General features: G+C 42.9%; 2 protein-coding genes across 2 annotated transcripts; one reads left to right on the top strand and one right to left on the bottom strand.

Annotated features, from left to right (window-relative positions):
- Positions 1 to 9,132: 9,132 nt before the first annotated feature.
- LOC103297275 (olfactory receptor 6V1-like) lies at positions 9,133 to 10,062 on the bottom strand. Its single transcript, XM_008153966.2, has one exon. It carries the CDS (start codon positions 10,060 to 10,062, stop codon positions 9,133 to 9,135), a length of 930 nt encoding a protein of 309 aa, XP_008152188.2.
- An 11,895-nt stretch (positions 10,063 to 21,957) lies between these two features.
- LOC129151516 (olfactory receptor 9A4-like) lies at positions 21,958 to 22,902 on the top strand. The gene has a single exon (XM_054726634.1). It carries the CDS (start codon positions 21,958 to 21,960, stop codon positions 22,900 to 22,902), a length of 945 nt encoding a protein of 314 aa, XP_054582609.1.
- The last annotated feature ends 4,206 nt before the right edge of the window (positions 22,903 to 27,108 follow it).

Raw genomic sequence — 27,108 nt, forward strand, 5'->3', positions numbered from 1 at the left:
GGGCCCACCACAGAGCACAGCTTTGAATAAAGGAGGTGATGGGAAGGGAAGAATAGCCCAGGATATACAACCTAGAGGCCTGAGTCTCCTGTTATTATCAGGTAGCTTAATTTCCAATTAAAAATACTTTTTTTTTTAAAAAACAAACACAAAAACAAAAAAACCTGCCACTGGACAAGTTCCTATTTGTGGGCCTCTCCAAAAGTGGGCAGATCCTTTTTTTTTCTCAACATATTTTATTGATTTTTTTACAGAGAGGAAGGGAGAGGGAGAGAGATTTAGAAACATCGATGAGAGATAAACATCAATCAGCTCCCTCCTGCACACCCACTACTGGGGATGTGCCCGCAACCAAGGTACATGCCTTTGACCAGAATCGAACCTGGGACCCTTGAGTCTGTAGGCCGATGCTCTATCCACTGAGCCAAACCGGTTAGGGCTGGGCAGATACTTTTGATTCTGTAGTAAAGGCCAGCAGGGAAAACAGTTTTTCATCCTGAGAACTTTCTCTCCTCCACCTCCCAAGGGACTAATTACTTACCCTCCTTCCAAACTTTGTGAAAAAACTGAAGAACTAAATGGAAAGCAATTATCTCTTTCTTATATGAAACACTTTCTTTCCCTTCTCCCCCTAAAATAATCAGCACACAAATCCACTCAGATTTTCCCCCTGAGAGACTCCCTCCTGCTACTCTCATCTCTGCACACATTCCCTTCTTAAAAAATTAAAAATAATCAACTGCCTAGAGCAGCCTATTGCCTGTTTTTCATAGTGTTCTCTCTAAGTGGAATATCTGACTGGTCAGCTTGGGGAAGGTATATCTTGCCTTGGGTGTCCACAGTAATCAACTCATCACAACAGAATCACACAGGTACACATTCTCAACAAACTTGCCTGTGGTCCCTTGCTTTCAAAGTGTGATCCTTGGAATAGCACTGGCATTTCCTGAGAGCTCAGGCCCACCCCAGACCTACTGAAATAGAGTCTACATTTTATAAGGGCCCCTGGGTGATTCACCTGCATCAATATTTGAGGACCACTGATTCAGATAATGTGCTGGTGGAACTTGCAGTCAGGAAATTGTGTAAGAAAGTCCTTGTCTCAGTGTCAATGACACCAAGGGCACTGGAAAAGGGAATCTGAGGATGTATTTGCCAACAAATGAAGAAAACTACGTATCCCCTTACAAAATATTCAGCCACCCTTCCTTAATGACTTCTATCCCAGGTCTTAATTCTGGAAACAGGGACCAGGATTTAGGCCTCATGATTTTCGTCTTACTCTGACTTTACACTGCTTGAGAGTATTTGGCCATTGGCTCAGCCTCTGAGTTGCTGTTAGAATTTTGTGTGGACATGACCTAGAGATGTTTTGGTTCCACACATTCGTCTTGATGTGACAAGGACCCTCAGTGTCAAATGGGACTCCTGGGTAGACATAGGCCAGAAAATTATTTTAACATATTTTTCACCTCACTGGAAGGAAACTTGGAATTCTAGTTCTAAGTCAAAGGGGCTGTAACTAAGTCTCCCCAGGAACCTTGCAATTCCATGAGGCTAAGTCATTGACTCATGGAATTGCAAGGCTGTATGTGGGTCATACAGGTGCATCTCCTCAGATCAGGCATCCCCACTACAATACACATCTCAGGTTGGCACAGAGACCCTGCCTGAACCAAGTCTAGAGACGGAGCCCTCACAACTGTGAGGCAGGCCATTTCTTTGCTGCACAGTTCTAACTTTTAAGATGAAACCCTTATGTCCAGCCTCAGTGTGACTCACTGTAACATTCACCCACTGTCTAAGTTCTGTAATTTTGAGTTACACAGTCAGACTAGAAAATAAATGAAGAAAGCTACATATCCCCTTACAAAATGTTCAGATTTACAGGTGTGATGTGGCCATTAAACAATTTCTAGACCTCTCACCATCCACAGTGCTTCCTCTAGTCCCTGTTGTTATGTAGGTCTTAGAACTGGTACTAGGTCAGACGACTAAGACAGAGTACAGTGGAATACCTTCTTTTAGTGCTTTGTTTACTACACTTCTATTACTGTCAATTAAGGTGGCATTCTGTGTTGTAGGTCAAAGTGTTTATATTCCAAATTCATCTACAAATCTCTAAGATTTCTGGCATTTATTGAACATCTACTGTGTTCTAGGCACAGAACATACAAAGATTTGGAAGTCATGGTGCCTAACTGGAGGAGCTTTGCTTTTAGTGTGGGAAGACAAAACTATGTGTTGGTTACCATTATATGCAAAGCACTCTGGGAACACAGGGAGGAAGTGCCTTATTCTTCTTGGTTAAATTGAAGGTCTTCTGAAACATGGTGTCATTTGAGTTGAGCTTTGAAATATGATGAGCAACTTCACAGGCTGAGAAGAGGAAAAGTGAATTCCAGAGAGAGAGAAGACTGAATTTGTAAAATAGTATAGACATAAAAAATGATACACTGTGTGGGCATGAAAAGGTGGGAAATGGAATTAATGAATGGACTTTCTGGAGAGTGGTCATGGATGTCTTCACTAAGCAGATCCAACTCTTGGGATTTGTAAGTGTCCTCTGAAAGGTGCTTCATTCACTGAAATCTCAGGACATATCTGATTCCAACAAACCTTGTGCGGGGTACTTGGGCACTCATATGAAAATATTTTTATGCTAGGGTGATTATATTGTATTCACAAAAGGTACTTTATTTACCTTCAGTGCTGGAGTTTTATTGCTTTCAGTTTTGAAAATGACCTAAATAAGTTCAGAAAGAGCTTAGAAATAATTCTCTTAAAGGACAATTCCATGAGGTTTGCTTACATAGGACATGGTACACATCTAACTCAGGGGAAGGACAATGAATGATGCTGCCTTGAATGGGTGATAGGATCTGGGGTAAAACCCATAGGCAGATGCTATCATCATGTTATTGAACCCTCTTGACAACAGATTATTAATTTTTAGGAATTAAACATAGCCATTATTAAAATCAACAAAATAAACTTACAATTCAAGAGAGTCTACTAAAAACAAAGATTGTAAAAACTTGAAATGTCTAATTATTTTACTATATTTTACCTTTATCTATGCAATGGTGTTGTTTGTGTCACTTATATAAATACTAGAGGCCCAGTGCACGAATTTGTGCATGGGTGGGGTCCGGCCGCCCTGCTCCCAATCGGGACAGATAGGGGCTGGGCCTGTTGGGAGGAGGAAATGGTGGGAGGTTGGCCAGCCAGCCCTACCCCCTATTGGGGTGGGGAGTGTGATCAGGGGCAGGCCAGCTGGAGGGAGGAGCTGCAGGCCTATTGTGGTAGGACGGGCTGATTAGAAGCAGGGCTGGTGGAGGGAAGGTAGGGGGCATTTGGCCAGCTGGCCCCACTCTTGATCAGGGTGGGAGAGTCTGATCAGGGGCAGGCTGGCAGCGGGGAGGGGCTGAGAGGTTCGCTGGATGGCCCTACCCCCTGATCGGGCTGGTTTGCTGGCCACAGTGGGCGTCATAGCAACTGGTTGTTACGGTCGTTATGGCCATTACGGTCGCAGGCTTTTTATATATAAAGACTAGAGGCCCAGTGCACGAATTTGTGCATGGGTGGGGTCCGGCCAACCTGGCCCCAATTGGGGCAGACTGGGACTGGGCCTGTCAAGAGGAGGAGATGGCGGGAGGTTGGCTAGCTGGCCTGCCCTGATTGGGGCCCAATCAGGGCTGGGCCAGCTGGGGGGAGGGGCTGTGGGTGATTGGCCAGCAGGCCCCGTCCCCAATTGGGGTTGAGGGGCCGATTGGGAACTAGTGGCCTGGGGGAGGGGCCATGGGTGGTTGGCTAGCTGGCCCTGTCCCCTATTGGGGTGGGAGGGTGATCGGGGCAGGGCCAACCAGGGGAAGGAGCTACAGGCCTATTGTGGTGGGGTGGGCTGATCAGGGGTGGAGTTGGCCGATCAGGGGCAGGGCTGGCTTGGGGGAAGGGCTAGGGGGAATTGGAGGGCATTTGGCTGGCCTGCCCCGCCCTTGATTGGGGTGGAAGAGTTTGATCAGGGTGGGCAGGCTCGGGGGAGGGGCCGCAGGAGCTTGGCTGGCCGGCCCCACCTCCTGATTAGGCTTGTTCGCTGGCCACAGTGGGCGTCATAGCAACTGGTTGTTGTTCATTCTGGTTGTCACAGTTGCTGGCTTTTTATATATATAGATAGTGTAAATACTGTATAATAGTGTGCTGCTGAGCATGTCTTCCCAACTCCAAGTTCAAGGGTATCATGTTGGTAGTTTGACATGATTGGAGTATTGAAGCCATCGACATTGGCAAATGCTGGAAGTCAGCCAATAGTACAATTGGATAGCTGGTAGGTAAACATTTACCAACAGACCACTGGATCACAACCACCTTTCTTCAATATTTGTTAAGTTTTATTGCAAGGATTATATTTATATTGGGAAATTTAAAGCTTAAAGAATTGCTAAACTTTGTTTTGTTTAATCCCTTCACCTTTTTCCTATATAATTTTAATCAATGTTGCCCCAATAAATTCAATAAAAACTAAAAAAACAAATGACAAAAAAAGGAGAAGTGGTGAACTAAATTGATGTGAATATGGTCCTCTATCATCAACAGTGAAATTTTCTACCTTAGCCTTTGAGGGGTGTTACACTTCATCAAACTTCTGCATGCAGGGTCACTACAGGACCCAGACCTGACTTTGTTTTAAAAAATGAATTGAGCCCTCGCCAGTTTGGCTCAGTGAATAGAGCATTGGCCTGTGGACTGAAAGGTACTGGGTTCAATTCTGGTCAAAGGGCACATGCCCAGGTTGCAGTCTTGATCCCCAGTAGGGGCCATGCAGGAGGCAGCTGATCAATGATTCTCTCTCATCATTGATGTTTCTAGCTCTCTCTCTCCCTTCCTCTCTGAAATCAATAAAAATATATTTAAAAAATGATTTGATTCTTTTATCTTCCCCCATCAAAACTTTCATACCCTATTTGTTTGTCCTCCTACCTGTAAGTAATAAATCTACTTTTTTGATTCCCACCAGGATTTACATGTGTGACAATAGATTCTTGTGTTAGCCATTCAAAACCCTGCCCTTTTAATGATTGCTTACTAGAGCACTGCATCTCTGGGGTTGGAATGCCAGACAAGTGGAGGGTGGGTGGGAAGGTGGGGAGTCATGAAATCCCACCACTGATTCTACCTATATTTAAATTAGTGCTGGGTGTTACAAACAATCTCATCCTGGGCTCCAGCAATTATATTCTCATGTAAGCTACTTCTGGGGAAAACTGTTGCCTTTTGTCCAATCACCTAATATCAAATCACCTTATGTAAACTAATAAGATCAATTGTTCCTATCTCCTGATAAAAAAGAAAGTGTGAATCTATCATGCAATTAACGTTGTTTATAGACCAAATAAAAATATTTCTCTCATGTATACATGTTATTTGCCAACCTTCATATGTTTGTGGATACTATTGTGACAAAATGCAAATCTTTAAAAGTGACACTGAATCTGTAGTTGTTTTAGAAATAGTATTTGTTTCTTTCAAGTCAGGATATAAAACACTAGAGGCCCAGTGCACGAAGTTCGTGCACTGGGGGGGGGAGGGGGGGAGGTGTCCCTCAGCCCAACCTGCACCCTCTCCAATCTGGGACCCCTTGGACATCTCTTTCACAATCTGGGACTGCTGGCTCCCAACTGCTCGCCTGCCTGTCTGATTGCCCCTAACCACTTCTGCCTGCCAGCCTGATCACCCCCTAACCACTCCCCTGCCAGCCTGATTGATGCCTAACTGCTCCCCTGCTGGCCTGATCATCCCCAACTGCCCTCCCCTGACAACCTGGTCACCCCCAAATGCCCTCCCTTGCATATTCCCTCTTTATTAGATAGGGTTTTTTCTTTAACATATTGGACAGCCCTAACTGATTTGGCTCAGTGGATGAAGCATCGGCCTGCAGACTCAAGGGTCTCAGGTTCCATTCCGGTCAAGGACATGTACCTTGATTGGGGGCACATACCCAGTGGGGAGTGTGCAGGAGGCAGCTGATCAATGTTTCTCTCTCATAGATGTTTCTAGCTCTCTATTCCTTTCCCTTCCTCTCTATAAAAAAATCAATAAAATATATATTTTTTAAAAAGAAAGATTTAAGATTCCTCCATATCTGCCTGGCTAGTGTGACTCAGTGGTTGAGAACCCAGGCTGCCGCCACTGGGAGGGGATCACGCTGTGGGGGTGCGCGCCCCTCCCAGGCTGAGACCCCAGCCCAAGACCCCAGCCCAGACTGCCACCCCTGGGAGGGGATAATGCAATGGGGAGTGAATTTGTTTTTGTTTCTTATAAAGGAGGGCCTCTGGGCAGAATTCCGCCAGGCCGCTTACTCTGCCGGCTCTCAGCGGCATCCCTCCCTGAGACTGGGGGACTCCGGTGGGGCTGAGAGGACTGGGCACCACCATCTCGTGGCTATGGGCACTGCCATTTTTGTTGTGGAGTGATGGTTAATTTGCATATTATTCTTTTATTAGATAGGATGCAATTACTGTTATGTGGTTACTTGAACTATTGCCAATATCCTATATAATACAGAGGTGATATGCAAATTGACCCTCACTCCATCTTGCCATCACAAGATGGCTGCACCCACAGCGGAGGCAGGGTTCCTGTAACAAAAGATGGCTGCACCCACAGCAGAGGCAGGGTTCCTGTAAGGAGCCGTAATTGAGTGATCAGTAGGGATCTGAGGCTGAGCGGTGCCGGGCTGGGGCGGGGGACCTGAGGCTGTGCCCCCTGCCTGGCGGGACTTGACGGGGGACCTCAGGCCATGCCCCCCACCCCAGCGTTGGGCTGGGGGACCTCAGGCTGTGCCCCCTACCCCAGTGCTGGGCCAGGGGACCTCAGGCTGCACCCCCCCCCGGCACTGGGCTGGGGGACCTGAGGCTGTGCCCCCCACCCAGCGGGGCTTGACAGGGGTGGGGCCGGCTGGGTCTGGATCTCGCCCAATGGGGTGGGGCCAGCCGGGTCTGGGTCTCACGCAATTTTGAGGTGCATGAGGGTGAGCAGGGACTTGACTCTGAGTCCCGTGGTGTGCCCCAGACTCTGACAAGAGGAAGATTTTCATATACATTTTAGTAATTTTCTTTCATCTCTGACACTTCTATTATAGAGAAAGGGCAAATAGCAATATTAAAATATTTCCTCTAATTAATTCCCTTTTAATGTGCATGATTTTTGTGCACCAGGCCACTAGTGAGTCTATAAACTGAATGGGAACTTGATGGATATACACTAATTAAGGGGCTAGAGGAGTCTAGTGGCATCAGATCCTGGAGATTCCAATGTTTAGAGAATCTAATTTTGATTCAGATAAAGAAGAATGTTCAAGCATGGAAAGGTGATAAAATTGAAGAACCAGATTCTACTGTTAGTTTGGCCACTGATTTGACCAACTTTTTTTTCATCTCTATTTCCCCTATAACTTATCCATTAGTGGTTTAGAAACACTGCTGGGCTGCAGCCCAATAATCAGTATTTCCCTTCTGGGCTCTCATGGCACTTAGTAGGAAAACCCCTTATCACGATGTGTTACAAGTAACTGTACTATTTCCACTCTCACATGGATGGAGAAACTTAAGGTTAAAATCCACATGTCTTTTATCTTTTTTTTGGTCAACATTAAAAAATTTTTTTATTGATTACAGAGAGAAAGGGAGAGGGAGAGAGAGATAGAAACATCAATGATGAGAGAAAATCATTTATCGGCTGCCTCCTTCATGCCCCCTACTGGGGATCAAGACCACAATCCTGGCATTTGCCCTGACTGGGAGTTGAACTGTGATCTCCTGGTTCATAGTTCGATGTTCAACCACTGAGCCACACCAGCTGGGCAACATGTCTTTTATCTTTAATGGCCAGTGCTGAAGAGGAGTGCATTGCTCATGGTGAGTGATCTCTGAGGATAAAAATGAATGGAAAACATATGTTGAAGTGGTTTGTAAAGTGTGAAAAAATACACATACTGTATATTTATATACATGCACACACACAAAGCTAAGTTATGTATTATCAGAAGAATTATTTTTAATTTTTTCATATTTTTTCATTTATTCTACAAATATTTATTCTTTGAGCTGGTGAGCAGTGAATAATTAGAGAAAATAAATCCATTGGTGCAACAGCAAACACAAGAGTCACTGCTCTGATATGTAATTGGAGGGGACAAGGTTTTCAACCTAAGGTGAACCTCTCTTTTGGATGAGGAGCATCTTAGCAAGAAATAAATGAACTTTTCAGAAAGTCAGAGAAAAGGGCACCTCGATTAGGAAGGGGTTTGCCTGGGGTGACACCAGAGCACATAATGAGAACCAGGGGGTCACTAAGGAAGTCACATTTCCAAAGCTAGGCACTCTGTATCCACCAAATGAGCCCAAGTTCCCTGCCTTGTTTATTTCCACATAAGAGACTTTTAAAAAGCTTGACATTTGCAATAAATTTGTAGATTTGTTGTCTTAAAGTAAGTGGCACTAGTAGTACTTTCTTGATAAGTGAAGTCATCATAGTTTACTGCAAAATGTAGTTTGGTAAATTTAAGTGTATTTGCAGAAAGAATTTGGCAGAATATTTTAAATTGGGGCTATTTTAGAAAAATCCAGGATAGATGAAAGCTAAGAGAATGCAGTGATTCTGAGGACCAAGTTACTGGAAAATCTAAAGATTTTCAGCTGGGGGAGGAAAGTGATGAATCTAATGTTTAATTCCAAAGAGAATAGGCTTTCAGGAATATAACGCGTGCGCACACACACACACACACACACACACACACACACACACTGGCCTGGATATCTCTTGATCAGAGAACATGACCTGGCTACTTTGCCTTGAATAGAAAGCCATGTACTTTCTTGTATTGAAAGCCCCACTCCTGGCTCCCCAGACTCTGGGCTACTTTCAGAGTTATTGCAGCTGCTAGTGGGTATAGGGAGCACCCCCATGGTGGTCTATGAGAGCTTTGGTAAAGACAGGGCAGCACTGCGGACTCACTATGGTTGTCATTCAGAGGCACAGAGGGAAAAAATCTAAGGAAACCTGACAGAGTTCTTCCCACCCAGCTGGTCCTCTGCCTCTTCACAGAGCTGCTGGCTGGGTCCCTCAGGCTCATTATAGTCCTTTCAGCCTCTGCATCTGCCTGCATAGCACAGCCTTGAATGTCTCATTGCGGAGGGTGAGGATAAAGGGGTTCAGAAAGGGAGTGAGGACTGATGTCACCAAGGCTACAGTCTTATTGACTTCCACAGAATGTCCCTTGTCAGGCCTGACATATAGGAAGATGGTGCTGCTGTAGCCAATGAAGACCAGGGTGAGGTGGGACCCACATGTAGAGAAAGCCCTCTGACGGCCACTGGCAGAGGGGACCCGCAGCACAGTGCTCACAATGTAGCCATAGGAGAGGAGGGTCACCAGGAAGGAGCTGAGGACAAAGGCCAACGCCATCACGAAGTCCCAGAATTCCAGCAGGCTGGTGTCTGAGCAGGATAGCTGCAGCAGAGGTACATTGTCGCAGAAAAAGTGGTTAATGATATTGCCATGGCAATAATTGAGATGAGCCCGGGAGAAGACAGTGGGCACCATGGCGAGGAAAGGAGCTGCCCAGGCAGCCCCTGCCAGCCGGACACACACAGGCCAGCTCATCAAAGTGCCATAGCGTAGTGGGTGGCAGATGGCCACAAAGCGGTCAAGGGCCATGTCTGACAGGATGAGGAAGGAGGTGGATCCCAGGGAAAAGTAGAAGTAGAACTGGACCAGGCAGTTCCTGAAGGAAATGACCTTGTGGGGGACCAGCAGGTCTGAGAGCATCCTGGGCACTGTAGTTGTGGTCACCAAGATCTCCAGCAGGGAAAAATTGCCCAGGAAGAAGTACATGGGAGTCCATAGGTGGGTGTCAGCTATGACAGAGACTATGATGATGGTGTTTCCCATGAAGGCAAGAAGATAAAGCACGAGGAAGGGCCCATACAGCAGAACCTGCAGGTCACCGAAACACGAGAAGCTCAAGAGGACAAATTCAGAAGGGTGGCTCAGATTTGCCATGATCCAGGGGCTGGGTCCTGCATGGAAAGGAAACAAGGAACAGATGGAGAAGCAGACATAGCAATAGATAGATAGATAGATAGATAGATAGATAGATAGATAGATAGATAAATAGATGATAGATAGATAGATAGATGAGAGAGAGAGAGAGAGAGAGAGAGAGAGAGAGAGAGAGAGAGAGAGAATCATTGACTCCGAAACAAAGATAAAGAGAACAGGGTGAAATAGGCAAGTAGGTGGTCAGTGATAAACAGAAGGGCAGAGAGAGAAAGATAAAGATAACATGGGAGTATGAGAATCAGGGGATTTAGGGAGTCATAGAAGTAAAAGTATAGGAAAGCATAGATAAGGTGAAAGAAAAACACAGAGGAGCAGATTAATAAAGGAAGACAACACAGCAACAGTCATGGACATTTAGGAAGAAGGCAAATGAGAAAAAATAGAAAGAGCAAATATGTGAGAGGGAAAAACCAGAAAAAGAAAAAAACAGGGAAGAAGGAACAAGGAAAGAAAGAGAATTAGTGTGTTTAGAGTGTGTGTACTGTAGGGGTCTGTGTCATGACCCAGAAGCTGTGCACCAACCCCTTTTAAAAAGGTCCCTTCAAGTCTTTCTGGGCTGTCTCTCTGTTGAGGACTGTCACTCATGCAAATTGCTCCAACTAGGATCATGCAATTAATGGAAAGTCACAGTTTTGAGTCAATAAATTTCTTTAGGGAGATCTTCTAGTATTATTTGCAAAGATAGAGAGCAGAAAGGACACAGGGGGTCACAGAGATAAGCCTCAGGACCAGGCAACTGCTCTGCCAGCAACTGGAAGGTCATCAGCATTCTGCCCAGTGGTGCTGCTTTGCTGCTGCAGTCTTCCCTGTGCCTCCCTGACTCCCCTCACTCTGGCATGGTGGTTGGTGGAGGCATGGCCTTGGACTTTGCTTGAATTCTTGTGTCACACTTGCTTGTTGAGAATATCAGTCTGCTCCCCTCTGTTACTTCCCTGTCTGGACCTTTATTTACTCAGCTATAAAATGAAGCTAATAATAGTACTAGCTTCCAGGGCTGCTGCAAAGATTAAATGAGTAAACTACTCGGTACAGTGACAGCACATGCTAGGGGCTCAACAAGCAGCTCTTGTCATTGTTCTCATTGTTCTTGTTACAGCTGCCAGTGAACTCATATTGCCGTGGTCCGTCATCTCTTCACCTTCTTTGGGGCCAACATGTATGTGAAGTGTGTGTGTGTGTAAATATTTCCACGGCTTTATGATGTTCATTGGAATTTTAGGTCACTGAAAGTATACTTTTTAAAACTGCCAATTGTCCAAAAAAAAAAAAAATCAGTACTGTGTATAGGTATACTGTAGCCTTCTCTCTGGCCCATAAAGGCTGCACCTGAGGCTGCACCTGAGGCTGTGTCCTGAGCACCAGCAATGGCATTCCAATTTAAAGAAGAGAATTTGTCCCTCCATAAGTTTTGTACCCATCTCACTGACAAACCTTAACACTAGGTCTAAAATATATACCCAGCCCTGATGAAATTCAAGCCCACCCTTATGTCTGTGCTACAGAGCTTGTCCCATATGCAACTCTAAGTCACTTACCTTAGTCGCTAAGCAGTGTCTCCTTCTAGAGCCACTCGCATTAAGAAATCATGTATGAAGATTCTTGCCTAATGGGTCCACTCTGTGACGTGAACAACATGAAATATGTGCTCCATTGCTGTTGGCAGGGTGTTGCAGCTGTCAGGGATGTACTGAGGCTTCTGCACAGCTGGAACAGTTGGCACTTCTGGGTGGGTGACATCTCCAATCCTTATGCTGACATCTTAAATAAAGGCTTACCCTGTGTCACCAAGTCCAGGGGCTAGAATGTGAGAAAAGAATCCTTTTGGAGACCAGAGAGTAAAGATGCTGTTTCTGTCCCTTCTCTCCCAAGCATGACAGTTCTTGGTTCTATTCACTGTCTCCAGGCCCTTGGTTTCTTGATGAGGTTTAGAGCTGACCTTATGCTGGATGGGAACTTAGACTCCAGCAGAGTGATCTCCATGGGCATGATGGGAAACCAAGGGGTCCTCAGGGGATTATGAGACACTGGTGTTACTGCTTAGATTAATGAGAAGTTTGTTCTGAGGAAGTAACATTTGAGAAAAATATCTGAATGAAGTAAAGGATAGAGACCTAGATACACTTAAGCAGCTGATGGCTTAGGATTGGTCCCATGGCAGTGCCTGTATCCTGGCCCTTTCCTTCCTCTTAGAATTTCCGAAGTAAAATGAGATGAGAAAGACACAAAGGAATTTCCGAGCTGGACTAAGATTATGGCAGCCGAGGTGCATGGCCAGGGTTAGATCCAGAGTTTCCACTCATAGATTTTTGTCTCCCTCCCAGATCCAAGATTTTGAAATCTGGGAAGCAGGGAATATAGACCCTGGGCCATAGCAGCTTTCTGTCTGAATTCTCTAGTGTCAGCTCTAGAAGTCAGGGAATTGAAACAGTTAACTTAGGAGGAGACATCTTCCTTTCAGAGGTAGGGCCCCCTGAGAGACACATCTTGGGAAATGGCCAAACATAAGGGTTTGTCCCTGACTCCTTTGATAAGATGCACACCTTGGGGATGAAGGTGAAGGCAAGATGGCAAAGGACTGGGCTCCCCAGTCAGCTCTGAGTCATAGTTCTTTTTCTCAGAGCTCAGTCTTTATGGATGCCGCCCACATAGCCCCACCCACACCCACAGACATAAATAATGACAAAGTGATATCAAGTAAAATGTTTCCAGTGAAGACAGTGCAAATGGGTTCTGGGTTCAAAACCCACAAGGGTTGGTCAGGGTTGGCCAGGCAATCTCTCTGTAGGTCTTGAAACTTTAGCTGGGTTTTTGTGATGGAGCCATTGATCACAAAGCAGATTTTAGGTCATTCAGGAAGAAAAGGGGGATAATGGTTGAAAGCAGCATATTACTACTAGGGAGCTCAAGCTGGCAGAAGGAGGGCTTTTCAAAGCAGAGTTGGAGGCAGGACATCTTGAGAATTGAGACAAGTGTGTGGCTGGGTGTGGGCTTTCATGACTGCATTCATGTTCTATTGCTTCTGTAGCAAAGTAAATGCTACAAAATGCTATTGCTTCTGTGGATCTCAATTGTGGTGGTTTAAACACTACCCATTTATTATCTTACACACCCTACAGGCCGGAGTTTGACCCAGGCCTGAGTGGGCTAAAATCATGGTGTCACCAGGGCTGTGCTCCATTCAGCGGGTTCCTTGCTTTGTCCAGGGGCTAGAGGTTGCCCATGTTCTTTGGATCATGGTTCCCTTCTACCATCTCCAAAGCCAGCAACACTGCATGTCTCTGACTCTTCTCTGATCATGGAATCTTCCTCTGACACTCACCTTAGCTGGGAAAGGTTTTCACTTCTATGGATCTCAATGCAGCCACCTGGATCATTAAGAATAATCTCCCCATTTCAAGGTCCTTGATCAGATCTGCAAAGTCTTTATTTCCAAGTAATATTACAAATTCTTAGGGGCCAGGCATTGACAGCTTTGGGGCACCATTATTCTGCCTGCCCGCTGGCCTCTTGGCTCACCTATCCTAATACTACAGGTTGGATGAGAACCTGATGCTTCAGGGTCCTCAGCTGTGAAGTTCCCCCTGCTAACCCACCACGGGGCTGACTCCCCTTGGCACCCACTCAACCACCCTAGACACTGGGATTGTCATGAGCCACTCACTTAAGCTCACAGAGGAGCACTGAATTATTGGTATTGATAAGAACAATCCACATTCATTGATAGGTAGTTATTGAGCACATACTTTGTGCCAGAATGCACTTTATTCAGCTCCAAACTTTTGTCTTTGATTATGAGAACTTCATGACAGAGTGATCTTTAAAAGTATATATTTTTGAGTCTTAGAATCTGAGTTGGTAGGATCCTCACAGGTCCCTCCAGCCAACTCTCTAGCCTGTGCATGTTTCCCTGCTGAAAGCAGCTCTTTCTGTTTTTCTGATCAGAACACTGTGTTAGGAGTCAAGGAGCCCTAGTAAATTACTGTGCGACCTTTGCCAGCCATGCTGTCTGGGTGTCTGGCTCATTATATGTAAATAAGTTGTGGAGGACATTTTCTTTCCATCTCTGACATTCTCTGGCCCTTGTTAATATCACTAGTCTTTCTAATCTCTTGTTCTCCCACCCCCAGATATGGCACTCTCCCTGCTCCAGCCAAGGGAGTAAAGGCATTTTTACCCTGACATTTCTCTAAGCTGGTTCTTCTCTCTTTTTCTGCCTCCTGCTCCTCTTTCTCTCAATCTCTGTCTCATTCTCCCTTCCTTCATCTCTCCTTTGCCTTTATTCCAGAGATATTTTTTTGCATTCACAAAATATCTGAAATAGCATAACCCTAGATTTACAACATATGCTTTCAAAAAATAAATTTTATATGGTTCAAATGGACTTAAGTGTAAAAAGTAACAAGTAGAATTTTTTTCTTTTGCAATGATGTTGGAATATGAACATAGGCTCTTCTCAGGAAAATGCAGGTCCCAAGATGCTAAGACTGTAAAATTTATGTAAGAAAGAAATATTTATGTATAGAAAGATATAAAAATAAAAAACATGAAGTAAAGTCTTGCTTGATTTATATGTAGGGTGTTCCCCCAAAATGTAGAAGACAATTTGAATAATTATAAAGGCATTGATTTATTAAAATACATTTCATTTTCAAAATTGAGCTATCAGCTGTTAACGTATGTATGCTGTTTTGAGGGACAAGTCTCTTGCAAACCAATAAGTTCTCTGAAAAGAAATATAAAGAAATTTTAAAAATATGAAGATGTCAACCTTATTAAAATTAAAGAACAGGAAATTTAACAAGAATATATATTTTTGAACAACAGTGATTTTTTCAGAAGCTATGCTGAAAATATAGCATTGGACATGGTCTCTTCCCTGATGGAGCATATTTGATGAAAACTGATGTCACCACATGAAATGAAAATGTGTATACAATGCACATATAAGCACAGACATGCACAAATACACACATACACCTAATTACAAGCAGTGGGTAGTCTGGAGAAAGGAACGATGAGGTTATCTTGGGTCTGAGAGTGATCCTTGGGACAATTCCTTGGAGGAGTGAGGAGAAGATTCTGGGCAGAGGTGGAGGTTGGGTTGTGCCAGGGGCTTCTGGAACTCTGGAGCTACGATGGCCCTGACAGGTTGTCCTGACTCGTGTCCCTAATGAAAACACGGGGGCTGGACATTTGCATCTACAGGCCACTGGGTATGGGCTGCCTCAGGGGAAGGGCTACAGTCTCTGGGTGGAGAGTGGAATTTCTCTTTGTCTGAGAGCAATTTCTGGGGATAACTTCAGCTGTGAGTCGGGGGAAAGAAAACCTGGATCCTGAAGGGGGTCTTGGCAATGCACACAGCATCTACTACACGGTGTTTGGAGAGCACCTAGCAGGGAAACTGAGTTTGTCTGTGAAGGTTAGCAAAAGCCTCTAAAGCAGTGGCCCTGTCTTCTCCGGCTCCGTCCTGCCCGCACGCACGCGCCCGTGTCTCCGCCCGTGTCTCCGTACCTCAGGCTTTTACGGCTCCTCTGATTTTCCTTGTGGTTTTCTCTTTCCTTCTAGTTGTGGGCGTTTCAGTCAGCTAGCTTTCTTGTGGTTCTGGATGATGTCCGTTTTGACTTTTAGTTGTATTTTTGAAATTGTTGTGCGAGGCTGCAGATTAGGTGTTTACCTATGCTGCCATCTTGGTTTCTCTAAAATCAATTTTAGATATATGTTTTGGTCTCTGTTTAAATTTTCTATTTTACTGGTCTAGAGATCCATAGAGCTACATGATATGTCAAAAATATAGTCTTTATTACTGTATCATTATAGTAAGTCCAATTTTTCCTGATTTATTTTATTAATTTTTAAGTTACAATTGACATAATTATATTAGGTTCAGATGTACAACATAGTGCTTAGACATTTACAAAAATTACTATAGTAAGTTTCTAAGTAAGGTATTGTGAGTTCCCCAGCTTTGTTCTTCTTTTTGAAAATTATTTGGGCCAGTGGTCGGCAAACTCATTAGTCAACAGAGCCAAATATCAACAGTACAACGATTGAAATCTCTTTTGAGAGCCAAATTTTTTAAACTTAAACTTCTTCTAATGCCACTTCTTCAAAATAGACTTGCCCAGGCCGTGGTATTTTGTGGAAGAGCCACACTCAAGGGCCAAAGAGCCGCATGTGGCTCGCACGCCGCAGTTTGCTGACCACGGATTTGGGCTATTTTACATTTTCACATTTGCACAGAAATCTTAGAGTTCGCTTTTCAATGTTAACAAAAAGCTTCCTGGGCTTTTTATTGAATCTACTAGAGGCCCAGCGCATGATTAAATCGTGCAGGTAGGGTCCCTAGGCCTAGCCTCCTGTGATCAGGGCCATCTTCTGCCTGTTCGCCAGTCCCCAGGCCCAATGCTGCCTCCGCCGCCACCACTGAGCTGCCAGGCTGTTGGGATCACCAGCTCATCCCCAGCTGCTGCCGCTGCTGCTGGGGCTTGAGGCGCTGATGAAGGGGAGCACGGCAGGGAATCCGAGTGCACGCGAGTGCACCAGGCCAAAAGCCTCCGACAGAGGCTTTTGGCCTGGAGCTGGAGCGGACAATCGGCCCCCCGCCTCCGATGGCAGGGGAGCCGGGTGTCCAGGGTGTCAGAGGCAGCCCCCCTCAGTGGCCGCCAATACGGCCGTTGAGAGTTGCGGGGGGGGCGAGAGTCGTGCCCCCCGTGCCTCTCAATGGCCGGATATGCCACCCCGAGTCCCGCCCCCCAGCCTCCCGCTGCCCAATCATGGGCGTAGTGGAATGATGGTTATTTGCATATTACCTTTTTATTAGGTAGGATAGTTGAGAGAGAACTGACATTCTAACAAAATTGTGTCTTCTGATTCACGAAAATAGAATGTGCTTCATCTATAGGTCTTTATATTCTCTCAGCAATGTTTTATAGTTTTAACTAGTGTTCCAGTGCACGGATTTGTGCACATTGAAAGTAAATTAATTAGAAGAAATAATATTTTAATACCGCTATTCACATCGTGCTAATGAAAAGAAATAGGATTCTACCAAGTCTCCTATCTACCTACTCCAGGGCTTCTGTGAGGATCAAATGAGATGATGCACGGGAAAATGCTTCACAGACATTTGATTGAACTGTAAAATGTTTGCACCTGGCTATAAAGCAAGTCAGCTTCCTGGGCTGAAGAAACTCCAAGGAGGCTAGTCGCTAGGAAGAGGAAGCTGGGCATTGCTACGTGATGTCATTACCCGGTGCCCATAGCCACTGTTTTTGGGCTGGGCTGGGCTGTGGGCTGCATTTTGTACCAGGTGGTCTTGGCAACATTGGCTGCAATTTGGTGAAGTGTCGCTCCAGGGTGGTGGCGGGGCCTGTGTCCCACTTGGGGGAAGCTGAATGTTGGTTTGTTGGCGCTAGGTCCATAGTGCTGTTTATTTTAAAATGGCCAGTACACATCATGGCAGCTTCTGCATTAAGCATCTGTCCCCTGGTGGTCAGTGCACATCATAGCTACCAGTTGGATGGATGGACAGACACTTAGCCTTTTATATGTATAGATTATATAGGTCTTACACATAGTTTGTTAAACAGATCCCTTAATTTTTTCATGTTTGTGAGTGTTATTGTAAATTAAATATTTTTTTTGTTTCAAATGTTCCTTGCTGGTGTATAATAATACAATAGACTTTTGTATATTGAACCTTTATCCAGGGACCGCGATAATCACTTTTTAGTTCTAGTAGGCTTTTTTGGTGGACTTCTTAGAATATTCTACATATAGGATTATGTATCTCCAAATGAATAATTTCATTTCTTTATTTCCTGACTATATGCTTTTAATTTAATTTTCTTTCCTTTTTGCAATAGCTAGGATTTCCACTATAGTCCTGGCTAGAAGTGGTGAGAACAGATATCCTTGCCTTGTTCCCTATCTTAAGGAAAAGATTGGGACTTTATTCGTTAGGTTTTATGTTAACATGAGGATGTTTGGTCAATGCTATTCATCAGTTTGAGGAAGATCACTTTAGTTACTGGTTTGATCAGGTTATTTAATCAATGGATGTTGATTTTTGTCAAGTGCCTTTTCTTATTAAAATGATTATATGGTTTTTCTCTTTAATTCTGTTAACATGGTGAACTGTACTGATTAATCTGTTAGTGTTAGAACTGACTGCATTTCTGGAATGAAATTATCACTTGTTATTGCATATTATTCTCTTTATGTAGTGGTGGATTTGATTTTCTAATACTTTATCAAAGAATTTTGCATCTATGTTCATAAGGAATATGGGTATGTATGTTTATTTTTTCATGATGCCTTTCATATCAAGATAATTCTGGCCTTATAAGGTGAATTGGCAGTGTTCCTTCTCCTCTGTTTTCTAGAAGATTTTATGAAGGATTGCTATTATTCTTCCTTAAATATTTGATAAAATATACCAGTAAAACTATATTAGCCAGTAGTTTTCTGTGTGGCAATGTTATTAATTAGGAGTTGATTTATTTAACATAGATAGAATTTCAGTTCTTTCTTTTTTTCCAGACAGTTTTGGTAATTTTAATCTTTCAAAAGATTTCACATTTCATTGGGTTTTCAATTTATTACTTTTTAAAGATATGTTCTTTTTAATTTTAAATAAAAATGAAAATTTGATCATATCCCTGGTTGGTAGTAGATCAGGAAATCAGGAGTGCTCCTGTCACACAGTCTTGGTGGTTTCTGAATGAATCCAAAGTCTTTGGAGTATAAAATGGTGCCAATCCAAAGCAATGACAACAATATATCTACCTTTTGATGTAGAAATTCTAGCTCTAGGGATTTATCCCAGAAATATAGATGTATTTGGAATGATAAATGTATAAGCATATTTATAGCATCATTTTTCATAATAAAAAAGGAAACAACAACTAATAAAGAATGGGAAATCCAAATAATGGAATATTACACACAAAAAAGAATGGGCCAATATGTATTCAGATGGGAACACCTTTATAATTGTTAAGTGAGAGAGAAAAGTATGTAAAACTGATATTCACAGCATTTTCTTGAAAACAATATGCAGATAAAGGCTTAGGAAATTCCTCTAAGATTGTGTGATAATCTGGTTGGACCTGGGTAATTTGAGAAATTGTAAGAAAGATTATTCCTAATTTATACTCTTCTGAACCAATTGATATTCTAAGATTTAACAGATATACTTGAAATACCAACATCCAGATACATGATTTATAACTCTCGCTTTTTTTGCCTCCCTCCAGAATCAAGCAGACTTCCAATTTGCATTTTTGTCAGTTGTTCCAAGTGGTAAATATAGATGCCTACATTGGGCTGTTCTTATGCATTCCCCACTTTGAAGTGCCGAGCTGGTGGTAATCAGCGACACATTATAGAAATCAATGGCTGGACGAATCTTGCTGGAGTGCATGCAGATGCACATATATGGAAACCTGAGACAATACCAGAGAGGGGAGTAGAATTTAGGGATAACACCCCCCTCAGTGTTCTGGAGGTCACACAGGGTTAGGAACAGGAGCCTCTGTAAAATGAGTGGAGGAGATATCAGGCTTTGCAGGGGATTTTTTATGAAGTCAAGACTTAGACTGAGACCAGTGTGCAGGCTTTTGTGGATATCTGTGTAAGTTTTAGAGGTCAGTTGTGGTGTCTCCTACTGGGACATGGGGGCTGATTTTGGCTCTGAACAGCTAAGAATGTCCCAGAGAGCACAGGATGAGGGCCAGAAGAGAGGATCTGATTAGAGTTTTTTGAGACATTTGGAAACTTAGACTTTGGGGCCTTGGAGAAGGCAGCCTTGGTATTGAGAAGCCTCTGGTTGGTGAGATTTTATGTTTTCCCACGAAACAAAAAGTTTAAAAAGTTCTGAAACTTAATTGGTCAAAATGGGCATAACTAAAAGTTTGTACTTCTCCCTCCAGACTGATTGCTTAGGGACACCATGAACCTGGGCTTGTTAAGAATAGGTATCTTAGTGACTGTGTCCCCTTGGGAAGGAAGTGAGTAGGAGAAAATACGGGGGGAGAGAGAGAGACCCTCAGCTTCCCACAGCACTGTTATTTTGGGTCTTTTTCCTAAGCTCCTATCTGAGGAGAGTTTCCTATTTCATCATGAGTGAAGATAGCAGCAAGTTGCTGTGGCCCCTGTGCATGGCTCATCAGTAGCCAGATAGGAGTTATCTTTGGCCGAGCCCTGGAGAGCATTAGAAATGGTGGTGGAGCCCTTCCATAGAGGTGAGTGTCATCAGGTTTCTCCTCTATGGAGGAAAGTGTAAGGTGGGATGTTCTGGGTCTGGTTGCTGTCTATCACAGGGACACTTAGAGCCTGAGGAGTAGGCTAGGAGAACAGCTGGACAGACAAGTTCATTTCCAAGTCTGCTGTGCACAGCAAAGAGCAGACTCAGGTCCTCTCTGACCTGATGCTTGGGATAGACACAGATCCCTGGCATCTCTCAGGATCCTTCTCTGTCTTCTTTCTTCATCTCCTGCAGAGATTGTGGAAAAGCAGGCCACTGAGCTCTTCTGACAGTTCTGTTCCTGAAGCATGTTTGCTCATCAGAAAAAGAGCCACAGCGATATTGGGGAGGTTGCATCCGGAAGGGATAATTACAATATGAGGCAGGAAGGGAGACCAAGAAGAGAGGCATCGAGGGGATATGAACTTGCGAGCCCTGGACAGGACCAGAACCTACTTTGTCATATATCATATGTCCACATTCTCATCATCAACAAAAAATTTCAGCATTACTGATTGGGCTCATGTCTTTGCCCTAATGGAATTATATTGTAATGTTATAGATGAATAGTGAATAAATAAAAATGGGTTTTCTGATCCTCTTTTCCTCCTTGCTTTATTTTTATGGCATGATTAATAAACTAAAACCTTATATATAATTTTTACATACTTGTTTTGTGTATCATGTAGACTTGAAACCCTACATGAATAGAACCTCAGCAGGACAGGATCTTTGTTTTTTCCAGCATTTTTTCATATGAATTAAGGAATGAAATAAACATTGAATCATAAAATAATATCAGGGAGTAAGTGCTTTGAAGAAAACTAGAGTCTAAGCTTGATTAAGACCTTCCTATCTAGGGTTAGGGGAATAGGAAAGAGCCCATTAAGGAGATGGCATCTGAGTAATGGGAAGTGTGAAGTAAGGGTAGAGATCTATTTCTGTCAGTGTCAAGTGCCATATTTCCTTTCTTCCAAGACTTTGGAAAGAAAATGGAATGAGAGAAAAATGAATCAGCTCTGGGAAGTTATCCCAAGCTCCAGAGTTCCCATTTGGAGATCTTGCTGCTCTGTAATACAGAGGTTATAAGATCTGGGGAAAAGCAGAGATGTTTTCTTGGAATTATGTCTCTTTTCTGCTGGTCACAAGATGGGGACTCTGTAGTACCAGTGTGGATAGGGGCAGGGGTTCAATGTTCCCTGTCCTGCACATCACCTGGAAGGCCATTATATCATTTGATACAATTAACGTAAGAAGTATAGGACAATCCTAGCACCTTTAGTCTCTGTCCCCTGGAGAAGGAACTTCCAGTGGGGAAAAAAGATAAGGAAGGTGTTTTTTCCCCCACACTAATACAGAAGAAGCTGCCTTGACCCATTCCTGACAGTGAGATTTGAAGAGGCAATATTTGGGTTTGTCTTTATGCAGAGCATAACAGTAGTAGCAACTCACCTAATTATGAGGAGAAACTAATTTCTTACCCTAAACTGTCTCCCTTCTCTTTTGAGAACAGGAGAGAAGGAGCATGTGGAGTAGTGCCACCTTTCTTTTGATATCGGAGTTTCACAAGGAGCAGAAACAAGGACTAAATGATGAGCAATCACTCAAGTGCCACTGAGTTTTGTCTCCTTGGCTTCCCTGGCTCCAAGGAACTACACCATATCCTCTTTGCTACCTTCTTCCTCTTCTACTCAGTGACATTAATGGGAAACACGGTCATCATTGTGATTGTCTGTGTTGATAAACGTCTACAGTCCCCCATGTATTTCTTCCTTGGCCACCTCTCTGCCTCAGAGATCCTGATCACATCCACTATCATTCCAGTCATGCTTCGGGGGTTGCTGCTCCCTGGGATGCAGACAATATCTCTGGCTGGATGTGTTGCCCAGCTCTTCTTGAACCTTGCTGTGGGGACCACAGAGTTTGCATTAATGGGAGTGATGGCTGTGGACCGTTATGTGGCTGTCTGTAACCCTTTGAGGTACAGCATCATTATGAACAACAACACCTGCATCTGGGTGGTAATTATGTCGTGGATGTTTGGGTTCCTTTCTGAAATCTGGCCAGTCTATGCCACGTTTCAGCTGACCTTCTGCAAATCAAATGTGTTGGACCATTTTTATTGTGACCGAGGGCAACTTCTCAAACTATCCTGTGATGACAGCCTTTTCACAGAGTTTATTCTTTTCTTAATGGCCATTTTCATTATCATTGGTTCTCTGGCACCAGTAATTGTCTCCTACACTTACATCATCTCCACCATCCTCAAGATCCCCACTGCCTCTGGCAGGAGGAAAGCCTTCTCTACATGTGCCTCCCACTTCACCATTGTTGTGCTTGGATATGGCAGCTGCTTGTTCCTCTATGTGAAACCCAATCAAACGCAGGCAGCTCAGTACAATAAGATAGTTTACCTGCTCGTTTCTGTAGTAACTCCTTTCCTGAACCCTTTCATCTTCACTCTCCGGAATGACAAAGTCAAAGAGGCCATTAGAGATAGTGTGAAACGCTCCTATCAACTTTTCAAGTATTAACTCGTAGTCAGTTTTAGGTGGGGTTATGATAACTACTGGAGATTATTTACTAAGTTAGGAAACCGTAACTATACTACCATCATTACCATTATTACAAAAGTCAAAAGTTTCTACCACTCCTGATCATGCTATGGACGCAGATAAGGCAGGTAAGAATAAAACCCATGCTGTGCCCACTAGAATGTCATAACTTCAGTTTCTTCTCATTTCTACTGATGAACTTCTTGTGGTATGGGAGGAACTAGAGAAAGCAAATATGTAATTTTGTGAAGAGTTCGATTAGCCCAATTCATTTTCTTATAATTCATTTCTGAAAATAAATTTCTGAGGGAAGTTAGGAAGTGATGGGGGAGGTGAGGTGAGAGGTGCTCACTTTGATTATTCATCAAATGTGCTAGTTGCTTGTCCTATAATTTTATGCAATTTGTTGAGAAGATGAACATATGCATTTTGAATATTCCATGGTTCTCTCCTTTTCTGGTTGAGTTTTTTTTATTATCCTGGCCCCACTGCTACTGCAAAGTAAATATAGTGTGCATACATTCTTTTACAGAAGCAGTGGAGAGTAGTGACATGGAGATTCCAATGCTTCTCATTCTGAAAACCATTGTGCTACAAAGAAGATGGAAATATTTGGGGTATAACAATGAGGGAAAGTGCCTTTTGCTAAACTTCAGGGAAAATTCCTATTGCTCAAACCTTTCCTCTTTGTGGCATGTATGGGGATAGGCACAAAAAGAGAGAGTCACACTGCCCTCATGTACAGTATAGTTTCTTTGTTTCTTCATCATGTCACACATGCCTCTTCTCTCTGCCTTTCTGGCCCTTTGTTTATCCACTAACTCTTCTGTTTCTTCTTCCTCTCTCCCTTTGTCTTCCAATCTTCACGTTTCTTTTTTTCCTTTCCCCCATTGCACCATGAGCCAAGGCTCTGACCTCCTACTGACAATGTGTTCTGATTTCTCCTCTCCTCCTTTGTCAACATTTCCATTCCTCTCCTGTAACTCCAGTGATGCAATGTTCCAAACTGCCTCTCTGAATGCCCTGGTCATATTTTCTCAGATGAACCTACGGAGAGTAGAAAATTCCTGTAGCTGAGTTTAGAGTAGGAGAGAAGAGGATTTTGGGCCAGGGGACTATTAATGGGACACCAGATAGCTATCTGTTGTGTCATAGCCCAGGGTTTTCTATTTGGTCTTTGATTCTGAATGAAGGAAGATTACTATTTGTATATGCCTGCCACAACAAAACCCCATTGACTGGATGCATTAAACAACAGAAATGTATTTATCACAGTTTTGAAGTCTGAGAAGTTCAAGATCAAGGTTCTGGCCAATTCAGTTTCTCATGCAGGCTCTGTCCATTTGCCTGTAGGTGACCACTTTCTCTCTGTGTTCTCACTTGGCCTTTCCTTGGTGTGTGGATGTTAGGAGAGAGAGAGCCATCTCTGGAAGCTGTTCTTAAAGGGACACTAAACTTATCCAATCAGGACCCCACCCTTATGACCTCATTTCACCTTAATTACTTTCTTAGAGCTTCCATCTCCAAATACAGCTGCACTGAGTTCACAGCTTCAACATATGAACTTTTAAGGGAACACAGACATTTAGTTAATAACACTGTCATTCTGCCCCTGCCCTGCAATCCAAGCTTATACTCAACCAGAATGTCCACTTCATCTTCACAGTGGGTGCTGGGAGACAGATAGGTCTGTGCTCCGAGGGCTCTCATTTCTCTAGCTGCAGGGGTCTCCTATACAAAAATGGAATAATATCCTCACACATACCCCCTCTACTGTATACACACCTTGAAGCCCATAGGTTCTTTTTCTATTTATTTATTTTTTCTCTCTGTTCCTCACAACTGAACACAGTCATAATCAGATATCTAAAAACAAATACTAATTGTAGGCTTTTATTTGAACTCCTTATTCACATGCAATTAGCATACTGCAAAACAAGTCTTATATAATTTGAGGGATGCCAGATTGAATGTATTGCAATTTTTACGTAATTTAAACATTGGCCTTCGTTAACATTCACTTTGTTATATGGTCATAATAATAACAAGTACAAAACTGGAGACAATACTGCTTCTAAACAGGAAAGTTTTTAAATTCTCTCTCCGTAAAAATTACTTGATAAAAGTAAAATGCTTACCCAGATAGTACCTGACACATATCTTTGACAGGACATTTACTTTTTCTTTTTTATTCTAAGAAGGATTTCTCTATATTCATACTTAATGAGGTATAAATATTATTCTATTTCATTACAATTAAAATGTTATATTTTCTCCTTTATACTGATGTTTGTTATCAGAAGATAAAGAATAAGAATAGAGTGGTATGTCATTAAAACTCCTATGCCTTCTGTAAACCACCTTGTATATTTATTTTTTGTGCGTAATTAAGATAGCCCAATGTCTTATTAATATTGATAATAATTGTCAAAACTTAACAGAAACACAATTTGACTCAAGATCCTTTGACTCCAAAGTTTGACCTTAACCTCTCTGTTATTTTGTTCCATGAACATCAGCATTTCTTTCAGTAGATACTGAATATAATTTTTATGTTATTTGATTGATTTTTATGTATTAAATAGCTACCTAGTGCATGTAAGAAACTTTGCTCAATGCTTTAGGAACATATAGATAGAAGGGGACAATTATTGACTGTATACTAAGTTTCTTAACATTTCTCTATATTTTTATTTAATCCTGGAAATAACCTGTGAGGTAAGTGGTTAATTTCGAAGATAAGAAAATAGAGGTTCAGAGAAGTTAAGTAATTTGCCAAAGGCTACTCAGCCATCAACCATATAGCACTCATCAGATTGGAAAAAGTACAAGTCTGGGAATACTGGGTGTTGACATGAATGCAGGACAACAGGAGCTTTTATTCATTTCTGAAGGGAATATAAAATATTGTGGCCCAAATAACTCGATTGTCGCAAAGTTAATAAACATAAACTGTGCATATACTATGCCAATTTTTAAGTTTGTTGACTCTTTCTCCAGCTGTGTTGGTTCTACTGATGATCCCATGAAAGAATTCTTCATCTCTCATTCAATGTTTTCCTATTTATAATATTTTTAATTTAATTTGATTTTATTAAGGTGACATTAGTCAACATGAACATATAGGTTACATGTATGGATTACTAATTTACAAAATCTGTATATAGGAACATGTGCTCTCCACCCAATGTCAAATCTTCTCCTGTCGCCTCATATTAGGACCCTTTTCTTCCCCAGCTCCCCTCCCTCTGGCAACCACCACACTGCTGTTTGTGTTCATAAGTTTCAATTTTATATCCCACATATGAGGTAAATTACATAGTTCTTTTCTGTTTGACTTATTTCACTTTGCATAATGTTCTCAAGGTCCATCCATGTTGTTGTAAATGACACTATCTCTTCCTTTCTTATGGCCGTGTAGTACTCCATTGTGTATATATACCACGTCCTATTTATCCAGTCCTCTATCATAGGGCACTTTGGCTGTTTCCAACTCTTGGCCACTGTGAGTAATGCTGCAATGAATGTAAGGGTGCTTATACTTTTGCGTATAAATGATTTTGAGATTTTTGGGTATATATACAGGAGTGGGATTGCTGTGTTGCAGAATTTACTGGGCGACCAGAAAACACACAACAAGTACTCAGAAGATTCAGGAAAAACCTTTTATTTGCAGATATACTAGTATAGTGACTCAGGGCAGTCAGTTTTCCAAAGTCTGAGTGATGAATATGGAGAAAGCTTTTCTTTTATCCCCTTAGTTTCAGTTAGAATGGGGAAGTAAGATTATGTCTAAAGGTCTGGCCTGGGTGGTGCCAGTGACCTCCCCTCTTGCTGAGCTGTTACATTCTTGGTTTATGGCTCATATAAACTGGGAGTATTTAGGAAAACAGATTATTGCCTAAGGAAGAGGCAGTGACTTAATTATAAGCTAACAAGAATGTGCATCAGGGACTTTCGGAGGGAACATGGCGGCGGGAAGGGAGTGAGCAGTCTGCGCGGCCCCGCACCCGCAGGAGGAAATAGAGGGAGCAGCTGAAACGAGAGGAATCCAGCCCGAATTGGTGAAGGAGAAGTGGCTGGTGAGACAGTTTGCAGCTGGGAAGGGCAGAGATCTCCTGGAAAAAGGTAAAACAAGGTTCTGGGCATTAGAATCTGCCGGATCTCTAAACCCAGAAGGTCAGG

This window comes from Eptesicus fuscus, chromosome 14, assembly GCF_027574615.1.
Source record: "Eptesicus fuscus isolate TK198812 chromosome 14, DD_ASM_mEF_20220401, whole genome shotgun sequence".
Lineage (NCBI taxonomy): Eukaryota > Metazoa > Chordata > Mammalia > Chiroptera > Vespertilionidae > Eptesicus > Eptesicus fuscus.